The 13,800-nt window shown below is 40.2% G+C and overlaps 1 protein-coding gene across 1 annotated transcript in view; it reads left to right on the forward strand.

Moving 5' to 3' along the window:
* The window catches only part of SEL1L2 (SEL1L2 adaptor subunit of ERAD E3 ligase), a 109,723-nt gene that overhangs the window by 54,395 nt on the left and 41,528 nt on the right, over positions 1–13,800 (forward strand). The window contains exons 4-5 of the mRNA XM_043479521.1: positions 1,700–1,802; positions 6,147–6,309. Of these exons, the coding sequence (XP_043335456.1) occupies positions 1,700–1,802; positions 6,147–6,309 (266 nt within the window). The remainder of the gene's footprint in view (positions 1–1,699; positions 1,803–6,146; positions 6,310–13,800) is intronic.

The raw sequence follows: 13,800 nt of genomic DNA on the forward strand, positions 1-13,800 counted from the left end.
TTATACCTCTGACAAAGACTGAAGTACAAATTCGTCTAGTTGGAGCAAGTTCCACAATTGCTGCTGCCTTAAATACTGCTCTGGGACACCCGCTCATCCTTTGTCCCTGAGGCTCATCCCCAGCACTCCTCAGTCACTGAAGAGCTCCTATCAGGACAGAGCAACAGGCATCCAGAGGACCCGAGAGTCATGAAAGTCCTTTACAACAACTTCAGGATTGTCTCCTCAAATCATTTCCTGACTGTACTTTACCCAAATTTGGAAATCATTAACCCACACGAAGAAAAAGTGTTGTCAAGATAACTTTACTGGTAATTAAGCCCTCTTATAGTACATGAAACTTGTATTTTAATAAGTTTTTGGAAAGCCCAAAATTATGTCACATGTAAACGCAAAAACCATGGCTTGAAATCTATAGTGGTAAATCATTTCTCTCATATATATGGATGTAGAGACAACCTTTCAAAATTTATTCTCCCTCTTTGAAAGCATCTTAATAGGACCGATTGCCGTTCCAAACACAGATTAATATGTTTTTCCCATTATTTTTAGTCGTTAGTATAGATAACCTATAACTCAAAGCAGAAATTAGACACTAAATGTTGGTGTTACTAAACTGATTGGATAACTTTAAGCATTCAAAATAATTGTAAACTGGATTGTAAATTGTAATTTTTTTTAGTTTACAAAAGAAAGTGGGCAGTTCTGATAGCTTGTTAGGAAGAAGAAAAGCAAGAACCGCTTAAAAAGTCTTTTGTGTTCTTGTTAATGAGGCATCAAATCCCAGAATGCCTCTCCTTTAAAATGGCTTCACATGTGGTTCACCTAATCAGAGGTTTCAGTGAGTGTCATAATGGACTTCAAGAGGCACTGTGATGCTATGGAATGATGTGTGTGTGTGTGTGTGTGTGTGTGTGTGTGTGTGTGTGTGTTGGGGTGGGGGCAGACTTTCCTTCTAAACAGCTTTTCCCATCTGTAAACTGGTGATATGCTTTGAAAATTGTGAAGTGTTATATCAGTGTTTTAGAAGTATTATTCTTATAGCAGGTAAAATTATGTTTCTTATTTTCCTTAAATAATATAAGATTTTACTCTGAGGTATCATCCCACAAGGCAAATTATTATTGATCCCCTCCTTTGTGCCTTCTTCAAGGTCCTAGGTGTGTTCTGGCATACCTACCCTGCCCACTTATTCCTGACGCTCACCCCTAGCAGTTCTCAGTCAGGCTCGAAAGGTCTTAGAAAGACTCTGGGGAGGACGAGGGAGCACCTCTCCCCCAATCCTGAGTACACACTGGCCATGGTATCTTCTGCTTCAGATAAGAGATCTGAGCACTAAAAAGCCCGGTATCTAAGATCCAGATAGCAGGATACACCAAGCCACCCCTTCCCTTGGAGACCTTGCTTCCTGTCTTCTGCTTGCAGGACTTTGCGCCCCTTTTTCAGAATGGGAACATCTCTCTCCCTCCTATCATCAGAAACATCCATCTCTCTCCTCCATCCTCCAAGACCCTTTCACAAAAGAGAGTAAGAGAATACTTTCGTAGACACCTTCTACCATCTAGCCAAAGGTAGGGTGATCTTGAAATGCAGAGGCTAAAAAATACGGAGAGCAAACCCCAAAATAATATGTCAGCACATCATTTTTAAAATGTAAAACACAAAATAATGTCATTTTTCCTTGTTTGTCCATTTACAGTAAAACAGCAAGCAAAGAACAATTCCACGGAGGAAGGAGACCAGCTTTTTAAGACGGGCATCAAAATCCTCCAGCAGTCTAAAAACCAGAAACAAAAAGCAGAGTAAGTCCACCCAGCACTCCAGCCAAGTTCAGTTTCCAGGTTGAGAAAAGAGAGCAAGCCAAAATCTGATTTGTCATTAGAAGCTTAATGGTATAACAAATAAGCTTATTTGCCTATAAACTTTTGTTTTTAAAAGGATCAAATGGTGTTTAAAGACTCCTACAAATTATCAGCCTAAACATGTGGATAGACCTTATGTGTGAAACCATAGGCCCTACACATTAAGTGAAACGCAGAATAAAGGCACTGATCTGAGCATTCAAGCAAAAATATTGTTTTGGCTTTCATCGGCTCAAGTGAAACAAAATATGTACTATTTGAAGAAAATATGTATTCTTTGACCTAGAGTCGTTGTTGTTTTAGAACGCCTTGTGCTGCCTGACAGCTTTTGCGCCTCACTTAATGGTTTTTAGGACACTTTCGTGTATGTCATGCCATTTTATCCCCAGAACAGAATTACGAGTTAAGAAGAGTTTCATTTTTACCCCCTTTAAAACACTGGGAACAGAGATTCCAGGATGGTAGTGGGAGGTGATGACAAATGCACAGCTGGGAGGCGACCAGGCCGTGGCCACATGGTCTCACACCACATCCCCTGTTCCTTGTTTCACTTGTCTGCTCTGTCTAAATGGGAGGCAGAAGTATCTTTCCCCCCTGTCCCCAGGATAGGGGGACAACCTGAAGTCCTATCAAGTCTCTAGTGACAACCTTGGAATTGAACTCTGGCTCTACCATCTACTGGCTGTGGGACAGAGACAGTTACTTAGCCACTTAATGCAGTCTAGCTCTTAGAACCATGTCTGACACGCAGTAATAAGGAGATAAGTGTTTGTTATTTTTATTTCTAGTCCTCTAACTGGTAAGTGGAAGGTGTGGAAGCGAAGAAGTCAAGTGTGTCTTGAACCTTAATAGAAGGAATAAACTCTGAACCTCCAACAAGGATGTTTCTTTTGTTTTCACACAGATTAGGCATACCAGCCCTATGGGATACTTCCCAGAGTTGTGGTAGCCAACCCGAGGCAGGGCAGCTGCAGAGTCCATAATTTCTTTCCTAAAGCTCAAAGCCTTTGAGACAAGCTTAAGAGTGTAGAGGATAGGGTGGGGGGATTAAGTATGAACCTGGTTATCACAACATCACAACTTCCATTTTTCAAGCTCCTTCTTCATGTGACTTGTTGTGGGATATTATTCTTCATTGTTCACAATGATATTGTAAAACATAAATTATTATCCCCAAATCATGGAGGAGGAAATAGAAGGTCAAAAAGATTTTTATTTTTCCAAAGTGACAAGAAAAAGGAAGTAAGGGATTTGGTCCTCTCTCTAGGGAAAGTTAAATTAGAAGCACTTAATAAGAGCAAAATAAACCATCCTCAGCAAAAACTCAAGCCTCATGCTAAGTGTCCCTGAGGACTGTCATGATGAGGATGGAGTTAAACCAAGCCCCCAAAATACAATCCAGCCTCAGAGGGCAGTCAGCTCATTTGGGTGTCACTGAGAAGATGAGTAAGAAGGACAGGGAATCCTGAGCCCAGCCTAGCAGGATGAGAGAACAGTGGCGTTCTGGGAAGGGCTTGTCCCTGAGATTCAAACTAGCAGGTGAACCCAAGATGAGGGGCCCCATTAAGTCCAAGGAGCTCCTAGATTCAGCCTGATGGGACAAAATCACTCTTAGAAGGTTCTGCCTAACCTTGATAGGTGCCTTCCTTTTTTGACTTAAAGGATGGGGAGAAAACCCAGCCCTTCATTGCAGGGCCGTCCAGCAGTGCAGGAACCTTCCTGCCTACCGGGTGTCACTCAGTCTCAGGTTACTCTTTCCCCACCTATCCTGCTCCAGTCCTTGCCCAGGAATCCCAGAACAGCTTATGTTTGCAGCAGCACAGACACGTAGGAGGGTACATAAACCTGAGTCTGCTGACCCTTCTAGGCTGGCAGTGGTGGAGAACTGAAACCAAATCTCTTCATAACCAGAGACCCCAGCAGTTTCCCCAGATGTGTGAAACTCCTTCAGTGTTCAGGATTGTCTGCGTTCCACGTGAGCCAAATACAGCCAACTTCGCCATCTCTGATTCTGGTCAGGGAAGAGAAAAGGCTACGCCCCCAGACCAGAGGGGAGTCATTTTGCGACTCTTCATCCTCTGCCCTGCCCGCTCCTCGCCTCACCACTTCTCACTGAGGGTAGCATAAGTCACAGGTACTGCTAGTCCTTTTGCCTCATCCACACTCACATCTTGGTCTATTTCATTTGTTCAGTCTCTTCGTATGTATGCGAGGAAAATTGTTGAACAAGCTAGTGTTTCTAGAAGTACAGATGTTAAACAAGCATATGTCAGGGAAACACAAACTTGTCTGAAAGAACCGAGAAGCCTCTATGATATCCAAGGTTAACTGTCATTAAGACTTACTCATCAGTGAGGAAGGTTTGGAGATAAGCTTCTGACATGTCCTAGAGATGCATGTAGCCTCCCCTTCCCCCAGTACCCACCCAAACATCCAACACCAAATCCTCTAGAGACAATCCAGGCACCTAACTGAACTTTCTTTTGCCCAGTTTCTCCTACTTTTTCCCTCTTGGGGATTGCAGTCCTGATCTTAATCCCACCTAATTTGCCATGACTTTTCTCCTATCCTGGGTCCAGCTTCTGGTATTCCATATATCAGCTTGGACTGCCCTGATATGAGACAGATGTACCCCCTCCTCCCTCAGACTCAAAGTCACCTAGAGGGATTGGTTTTGCAAATTTTTGCTGCCTTTTGGGACCAGCAAATACATGGACTCCTGGCCCCTGCAGCCCATCTCAGGTTTCTCTGCTCTGGACCATGTTGGTACCCTTCTAGTCCAGCAGACTATGTTGTTGCGGCAACAAGCCATGTGACAGAAGAGCTCCTGGGAATCTGTACTTGGTACCATACCTGTCCCGTGATGCCAAACTCATGCAGTCACTGACCTTTGAAACCTTCTCTCTTACCATTTGCTTTCTGGCCCCCAGAACTTCCACTTGATTTGACCACAGCTAATTTTTTGCTAGATCTCCTGGCTTCTTTTGGTTCCACTGGGACCTACTCTCTGTTTACCATCCAGGACCCTAATGCTTACCTGGATAGCTCTCACCCTTGGCCCTTCTGGCCTATTCTATTTGGCTCCAGCCTTTGACCATGAGCAATTTATTTTAGCAACAGCATGGGTAAGGGTATATAAAGCTGAGTCTCCTAATCCTTCTGAATTGGTAGCTATGGTAGATTTGTGTGTTTATTCCTGTATTTGAGTCAAGGTCACAGGCAGAGGTTAATGCTTTGTGATCTTACTGCTACCAAAGGGGAAGTGATAAGAATAAAAATAAATCCTCAAAGCACTCTCTGTCTCCAACACAAGTTTTGACCTTGCAAGGCTCTCCATCACTACTTGTTACACAGATCAGGTCTGGGTGACTTCTGACCAGGACTCATAAAATGTACTGCAAGGCAATCCTCTGGTGTCTATATTTGTAATCACTAACTTTATGTGATTTACCCACAAATTATAGGAGAACAATTACCATGCCATAAAACTTTATGCAATAGTCTTAATAATAATTATAGCTGAATTTATTGAGGGCTTACTCTATATCAGGCAGCATGCCAAGAACTTCACATGGATTATCTCATTGAATCTTCCCAGCAGCCCCATGAAGTAGATGCTATTATTATCCAATTTTATAGATGACAGAGGCACAGAGAAGTTAAGTAACTTGCCTGAAGCTCTCAAACTAATTAATGGTAGATTTTAACCCAGTCGGTCAGACTCTAGAGTCCTAAAAATCATTATGGTTTTGTTTGGTTATTGTTTTTCCACAGAGTCTGGTTTTGTTGTGCTAAAGAATATACTCTGCTTCAGAAAATTATTTTGGAATGCAAAGGGACAGTTGTTCTTATGATAGTAACTTCTTAAGTGTGACATTGCAATTTTGATTTCTTAAAACTGATTTTAGTTATATTGTTCAGAGTTCATTTTATAAATCAAATACTCATAAGTAATGGGATTTACTGTGGGAAGGTTTACTATTTTAGGACAAATGCCCCAGTTTTTCACTCCAGTTGGTATACAAGCTTGAAGCATGGATGATATAGCTTAAATATTTTTCCTTTTCAGCAGCTTCATCATTTGTCAGATATATTTGAAATTATAGTCTTAGACTGACTTAGGGCTGAAAAAAATCTTCTGGTCTAGAGATGTAATGGACTATAGTTAAACTGTAGTGTTAGTAGCAATGTCAACCGGGTCCTTCTTGTTAAAAGCAGAATGAAGGAGGAGCAGAAATTTTCACTTTTGATACTCACACTTCTAACTTCATATTCTTGAAACAGAGCCTACATATTCTTTGCCAAAGCAGCTGATATGGGAAACTTGAAAGCTATGGAGAAAATGGCTGATGCTTTGCTATTTGGAAATTTTGGCATGCAAAACATTACAGCAGCTATCCAATTATATGAGTCCTTGGCTAAGGAAGGATCATATAAAGCCCAAAACGTGAGTTTTGAGAGAAAATTATATCTTAAATAGCTACCTCCTGAAATAACTATAGACAAATCACATGTGAGAGGAGTTGAGCCTCTGTTGCACAAGCCCAGGCCTAGGAAAGTTACAGTAATGCCCTAAATGTTCCATCAGGACCCAAGGCAGGGACCTGGGGCAAGTCCTTCTAGCTCCTGAGTGACTTTCAGGAACGGAACAGAGCTGCTCTCTAATCCCCCTTCCCATCTTCCACATCCACGTGTGTGTTTTAAAATAACGTGAGAACTCCAAACCCCTAACATAGTTAAATTTTATAAAAAAAAATACTCTGTATTTACCTATGCAAAGAAATATGGAACTAAATCTATTTCTTTAGGATGATGTTTGCCTGGTTTTTACTTGGTTTAAGTATTTTACAAGCTATATAGATTTGCTTTTCTATTTTAATGTGTGTTTCATTTTATGGGGCTTTCTTGGTAGCTCAGCAATAAGGAAACTGCCTGCAGTGGAGACACAGGTTTGACCCCTGGGTCAGGAAGAGCCTCTGGAGAAGGAAGTGGCAACCCACCCCAATATGCTTGGCCTGGGAAATCCCAGGGACAGAGGAGCTTGGTGGGCTACAGTCCATGGGGTCACAAAAGTAGGACATGCCTTAGTGACTAACCAACCAACCAACATTTCATTTTATTTCCAGAATAACATAAGCATTTCATAGAAAATCTGGAAAACAATGAAAACAAAACCCAAAAAAAGCCTCTCATAAGCCAACCATCCTGACTCCACTACTGTTTTTCTGTTTGGCTTCTTTCTCTTTTTACAGCATCATCATCACAGAGCAAGCGCATACATTGTTTTGTTTCTGGCTACCTGTACTTGGTGCGGTAGCAAAAGTATGTTTTCATGTTCTTGGTCTTCTTAATGAAAACATTTCTTTCTGATTACAGAAGAAATTTATGCTGCTTACAATTAAAAACAAACAAACAAAAAAAAACCTATGAATTCAGAAAGTTTGAGAAAGAGAGTAAAAATTACCTAAAAGCTTTCTTCCCAGAGATCATTTTTTTTCCATCCAGTACATGTAGAAGCTAAGCTTTGGAATCAGACAGATTTAACTTCAAATCCACTCTACCACTTTCTACTTAACAAAATCCTTTCCCCCTCTGTGTGAGGATTTGACCTTTGGTTCACCCTCTACTTCTGTTTCCCTGGTGATATGATAGGAATAAAATGTTCACTATGTTTCCAGGTAGTATTACTTGTCGTTGAAATGACCTCTGCTTGGTAAACTACCTTGAGAGAAACGCTCATGAACTATACATACCAGATGATGTGGTAATTCTCGCAGGGACCCTGGGCAATGTGGACTGACTATGCCTATGGACTTGTTATACAGGGAATGAGGCTTTCACGTCAGGGGGGCTGCCACACCACCCAGTGCAGACCTCATCTCCTTGAGCCTGGTCTGTCATCTCAGGGACTAAAGATGAGGGCTGCTTGAGGACTGTGTGACCAGCTTCAAGGACTCCTACACAAAGGAGGCTGATGCTGCTGTCTGGCAGACTCTGCTTCCTATGCTACGTCTGCCTGAGCAGACTGACAAGTGTAGCCTCTTATGAGTCTGTGAGTTCATTTGAACCAGAAGTTGACCAGAGGAACTCTGATGGGTGGGGCAACCTCCCTAATTTCCATCTGTAGAGTTAGGATAATGATAAAACTCTGGGTACTGTGTTTATTTGGTTCACTACTGTATCTCTTGGAAAAGGCATTGGCACCCCACTCCAGTACTCTTGCCTGGAAAATCCCATGGATGGAGGAGCCTGGTAGGCTGTGGTCCATGGGGTCGCTAAGAGTCGGACAAGACTGAGTGACTTCACTTTCACTTTTCACTTTCATGCGTTGGAGAAGGAAATGGCAACCCACTCCAGTGTTCTTGCCTGGAGAATCCCAGGGACGGGGAGCCTGATGGACTGCCATCTATGGGGTCGCACAGAGTCGGACACGACTGAAGAGACTTAGCAGCAGCAGCAACTGTATCTCTAAAAATACAGTGCAGTGCCTGGGGCAAAAAAAATATAGCTGAATAGTGAATTAATTCATGATGAGTGAATTAACAAAGTTGTGAGGATTAGAATAATGTGTGAAGGCACTTAATTCCATACCTAGAACTTTATTATCATTCACCAGAAAAAAATACATAAATATTATTACTCTCACTATTATCCTTCTAGGATTTTTCCTATAACTTTGTAGAATGTTTCTTTACAAAAATGGGACATACTTTAATTACTGTTCCCTAATCAGCTCTTGATTCACTTAATAATATATCATATTGAGTTGGCCAAAAAGTTCATTTCGGTTTTTCCGTAGGCTCTTATGAACAGACTTTTTGGCCAACCCAGATAGATCTCTTTCGCTGTGAATAGATCCCATATTTGATTAATCAAAAATATAAAGTTCCAAAAAAAACCAAATGTTATCATCATGTCCACCACTACAAATAATATTACCTAATCCCTAGGTAATGAACTGGTGGACGTGTGCTTTGTCAGTGGGTGTATTAGTTAAGTCAACAATTGTTTCTTGGACACTTACTATACGCCACACACAATCTTGTTGATCGGAAGAAAAAATTAATAGATCAAAGTCCTTATGGGCCAATCTTAAATATAAACAAATAATTGCAGCACAGTTTAGGTGGGCTAGAGTTAAGGTAAAGTGCTTTAGGCATAGAAAAGTGTCTGACTGGCTTTGCCTGGGGCAGGTAGAAAAGGCTTCAAGGATGAAAGGAACATTTACACTCAGTCTAGAATACTGGATATAGGCAACACGAAGGATTTGTCTATACTTGAATGACATATTTGATGCAAGGTCAAAACACTTCTCCCAGAAAAGAAATCCCAAATTAACATATCAGGTACATTAAACACATGGACTGAGAGCTGACATCAGAGTTTTACTCCACATGCTCTAGGTAGTATGGTTCTGTGGCATGGACCACAGACAAGGAGGGCAAGAAAACAAAATGTGGATGAGGACAAATGCTTCACCTGAAAGGCCAGCATTAACCTGATATACAAAATTCAGCCACACTGTTTGTTGAAGTGCTGCGATACTGATTGGAAAAAGTCTCTGCCCCAAGCTCTTATGCTCTCCCTGACAACCTGAACACCCTTATTCTTCTCTCAGACTCCCCTTCCTTGCTTTAGCTCCCCATGATGTTGAACCAAAGTGTTATCCGGATGGGCAGGGAGCCTAGAGGACCCTGGTCCAGTGCTACAGCTGGATTCTATTCTAATGGATGCCGGATTCTATTCTGAAACTTTAACTATTATCCCAGTCATCGCTACAGAAAAATCTATTTCCCACAGCAAATCCTTGTGCAGTTGATTTATCTCCTTGTACAAAGAACAGTTAAAAATATGCTGTGGTACAAACTTTGCTTTGTTTGATGGCTGGTTTCTGGGACCAGGCTGGCCACATGCCATATTGATCACAGTTCTCTAACAGGACCAGCCGGTTGACCACCTTTCCGCTCAAGCTGTTTGTGCCAGGTTGATATAGAAAATGTTGCTGGGAACTGTGAGGACAACGTAGCAACAGAAATGTGGCTAAAGAAGCTGAATGGTATACTGAGAATGACAATGGAAGTGAGTGAGAGGGATAGATAGAGAAAACGAAGACACCCATCTCTGGGGAAGAGGTCGAGGGCAGTTGGAAATACTGAAGTGTAATAGATGGTAGAAGCCAGAACGCCAGAGGGCTTGTGGAGCCCTAATTTAACAAAGAAAACAAGAAAGATATGAATTCAGATTATAAAGTGGCATTGAGGGGGTAGGGGGAGAAATGCAGGTTCTGGCTATGTATAAAAGGGAAGCTGATGGAGGGAAAGAGGCATAATCATTTCTTTTCAGGCACCTTGAATGGTTCATCTGACAAAAAGTCCAAATAAACTGAAAGAAATCCCAATAAGGGCAATAAAAGCAACTAAGATTGTGAACAGAGTTCATTGAATTGATTTTCAAGAAAACTGTAGCTTCTGAATAAAACTATTCATGAATTAGTCTTCATGAAAATGATGAAAACTGAAGAAAGTGCAAGCAAAAATAAAAATAAAAGATATCTTATAAGATATTACACTATACCAGCTAGAGATAGATAAGTTTTGTATTTTTTGTTTCTCTGATTCTCATTTAGGAAGCAGAAATTCTGAATTAGGAAGGCTCACTCTTTTTTTAATATTGATGAGCTATTTCAATACGAAACTTTGTTTGTTAATTTGCCAAACAAGAAGGTAGGGCCTAAACCTCATTTGCTTTAAGAATCAAGAAATGAATCATTCACATTGTATCACCTTGAAATTAATTGAATCATGGTAATGATTATTAGCACTGTGCTACAATTGGAAAAAAAAATCACTTTAGTATCAAATAATCATTTTGATAATTCTAGGATCACCTGTGTAGAGCATTTCTTTTTTATGTAAATCATCTTTTTGTATTAAGAGTACAAAAAGGAACTGAGTTTTTCATCAGGGTTGATCACATTTTTGTTTGGCTTGCAATTTAAGCTAAAAAGAATGACCACAGATGCTTTCAAGACTCATAAAATAATTACAATAATTAAATGCTTGATCTTTTTTCTCTTTTGATTTCTTATAGAAAAAGTAAAAGGAGGAATATTTAATTTTTAAACTGTTATTATGGAACCTGAGTAATTTACTTTGAAATTGATTAAAATATCCTCTACACTTAACTCTTTTAATTTAAATACCAGATACTATAACACAGCGCAGTGGTTGAGTTCGGAGTCTTATAAACACATCTAATTTGCAGAGTTTGACCTTTGAAAACTACCACTGATGTCATCGCTATAGCATAGCTTCTCTTCAACTTACAGCAATTTTTTTTTTCTGGGTTAAGATTTAATCATTCTATAATCCATCTCATTTCACCTCAGCCTTATCTCAGAAAAGACCGAAGACAAAAAACTTATTACTGTAAAGTTGTTAGGTGACCATGCCCAACTGTAAAGAAATAGGACAACCCTGACTATAATTGGCATATTTACTACGTGATAGTCTGTGACATCTTTTGTCTTCCACGAGTGCCTGCCATGTTTTAAAGAGTGAAAAAAAGTGGAGCCCTCCAGAGAAATAATTCAAAATCACTCATTGTTATTTTTCTGCTAAAGAGAGAAGCATGCTCTTTGAGTTGATTATTTGAGGCTGCAAAAGTCATGGTTTTAGTTCCTTACTTTGTAGTCTGAGCATTATACAGAGAAAGCACTCCCCCGCAAGCATAGGATGGAAATTAACTCCCACACAATCCACAACCTCCCGACCTCACAATTTTCTCCAAGAGGATCAGGCCAAAAAGCGTGGTAGGCTCTGCACAAAATGATTCAGTGTTGGTGAAAGTGTCTTAAAATACACGATCAACTAAGTAGAACAGTATCTTCACTTTCTTATACGAAGGTCAGTATATTTGTGTTCTATCAAAGTTTCTACATACACAAGATTCTAAATTGAGCAGAATCAAAAATTGCTAAGAGCTGCAAGAAAAACTAAATTATTTAGCCAATAACATTGGCTAAAGGTATTTTTGCAAGGAGCCAATTTAAACATTTTAAATATAACTATAGAGGTTAGAGGAGTACCAGGATTCCAGATGCCTTTCATTTGTAATAACAGCCTTTATGATCAACTTTCCTAAAAATGGAAACTTTGAGACTAAAGAGAAACTGATGGTATCATAAATTTTTTTTAGTTTATGAATTAAGTAGATTACAAATTTTAAACCACATATTAGAGGTATTATGCTTTTAGGAATTGAACTCTCTGCAGTCATTTCTTAGTTTAAAAAGTAACATAGTTCTTTGTCCTTGAAATTATAATAAAATGTTTAAGAAATTAATCATTTTCTGTTTTGATGAAATTATCAGACCTTGTTGTATTTTGATTTTAGGGAGACGTCTAACAAAGTCTTGGATTATATTATCATAAACTAGATGAAAAAGTAGAAATGTGGGCTTTGATAATAGTGAATAAAGAGTATAGACTAATGGATTTATGCCAAGGTGAAAGCTTTTCTGGCAATCCACCACAGGACACTGCCTATAAACATGTGCTCTTCAAATATTCCATCAGCTAGTAAGCTGAGTGCGTGCATGCGTGCTAAGTTGCTTCAGTAGTGTCCTACTCTTTCAGACGCTATGAACTGTAGCCTACCAGGCTCTTCTGTCCATGGGATTCTCCAGGCAAGAACACTGGAGTGGGTTGCCATACCCTCCTATGTCTAATACCAAATTGTTCTTAATATAAAACATGAAAAGAAATCCTAAAAGAAATCCTAAAAGAGGATGATGTGAAAGTGCTACACTCATTATGCCATCAAATCTGGAAAATTCAGCAGTGGCCACAGGACTGGAAAAGGTCAGTTTTCATTCCAATCCCAGAGAAAGGCAATGCCAAAGAGTGCTCAAACTACCACACAATTGCACTCATCTCACATGCTAGTAAAGTAATGCTCAAAATTCTCCAAGCCAGGCTTCAACAGTATGTGAGCCATGAACTTCCAGATGTTCAACCTGGATTTAAAAAAGGCAGAGGAACCAGAGATCAAATTGCCAATATCTGTTGGATCATTGAAAAATGAGAGAGTTCCAGAAAAACATCTATTTCTGTTTCATTGACTATGTAAAAGCATTTGACTGTGTGGATCACAACAAACTGTGGGAAACTCTTATGGGGATACCAGACCACCTGACCTGTCTCCTGAGAAACCTGTATGCAGGTCAAGAAGCAACAGTTAGAACTGGACATGGAACAACAGACTGGTTCCAAGTCGGGAAAGGAGTATGTCAAGGCTGTATATTGTCACCCTGCTTATTTAACTTATATGCAGACTGTGTCATGCAAAATGCAGGGCTAGATGAAGCACAAGCTGGAATCAAGATTGCCAGGAGAAATATCAATAACCTGAGATATGGAGATGACACCACCCTTTTGGCAGAAAGCAAAGAACTAAAGAGGCTCTTGATGAAAGTGAAAGAGGAGAGTGAAAAAGTTGGCTTAAAACTCAACATTCAGAAAACTAAGATCATGGCATCTGGTCCCATCACTTCATGGGAAATAGATGGGGAAACAGTGGAAACAGTGGCAGACTTTATTTTTTGGACTCCAACATCACTGCAGATGGTGAATGCAGCCATGAAATTAAAAGATGCTTGCTCCTCGGAAGGAAAGTTGTGACCAACCTAGACAGCATGTTAGAAAGCAGAGACATTACTTTGCCAACAAAGGTCTGTCTAGGCAAAGCTATGGTTTTTCCAGTAGTCGTGTATGGATGTGAGAGTTAGACTATAAAGAAAGCTGAGTGCTGACGAATTGATGCTTCTGAACTGTGGTGTTGGAGACGACTCTTGAGAGTCCCTTGGACTGCAAGGAGAGCCAACCAGTCCATCCTAAAGGAGATCAGTCCTGAATATTCATTGGAAGGACTGATGCTG

Source organism: Cervus canadensis, chromosome 10 (genome assembly GCF_019320065.1).
Source record: "Cervus canadensis isolate Bull #8, Minnesota chromosome 10, ASM1932006v1, whole genome shotgun sequence".
NCBI lineage: Eukaryota > Metazoa > Chordata > Mammalia > Artiodactyla > Cervidae > Cervus > Cervus canadensis.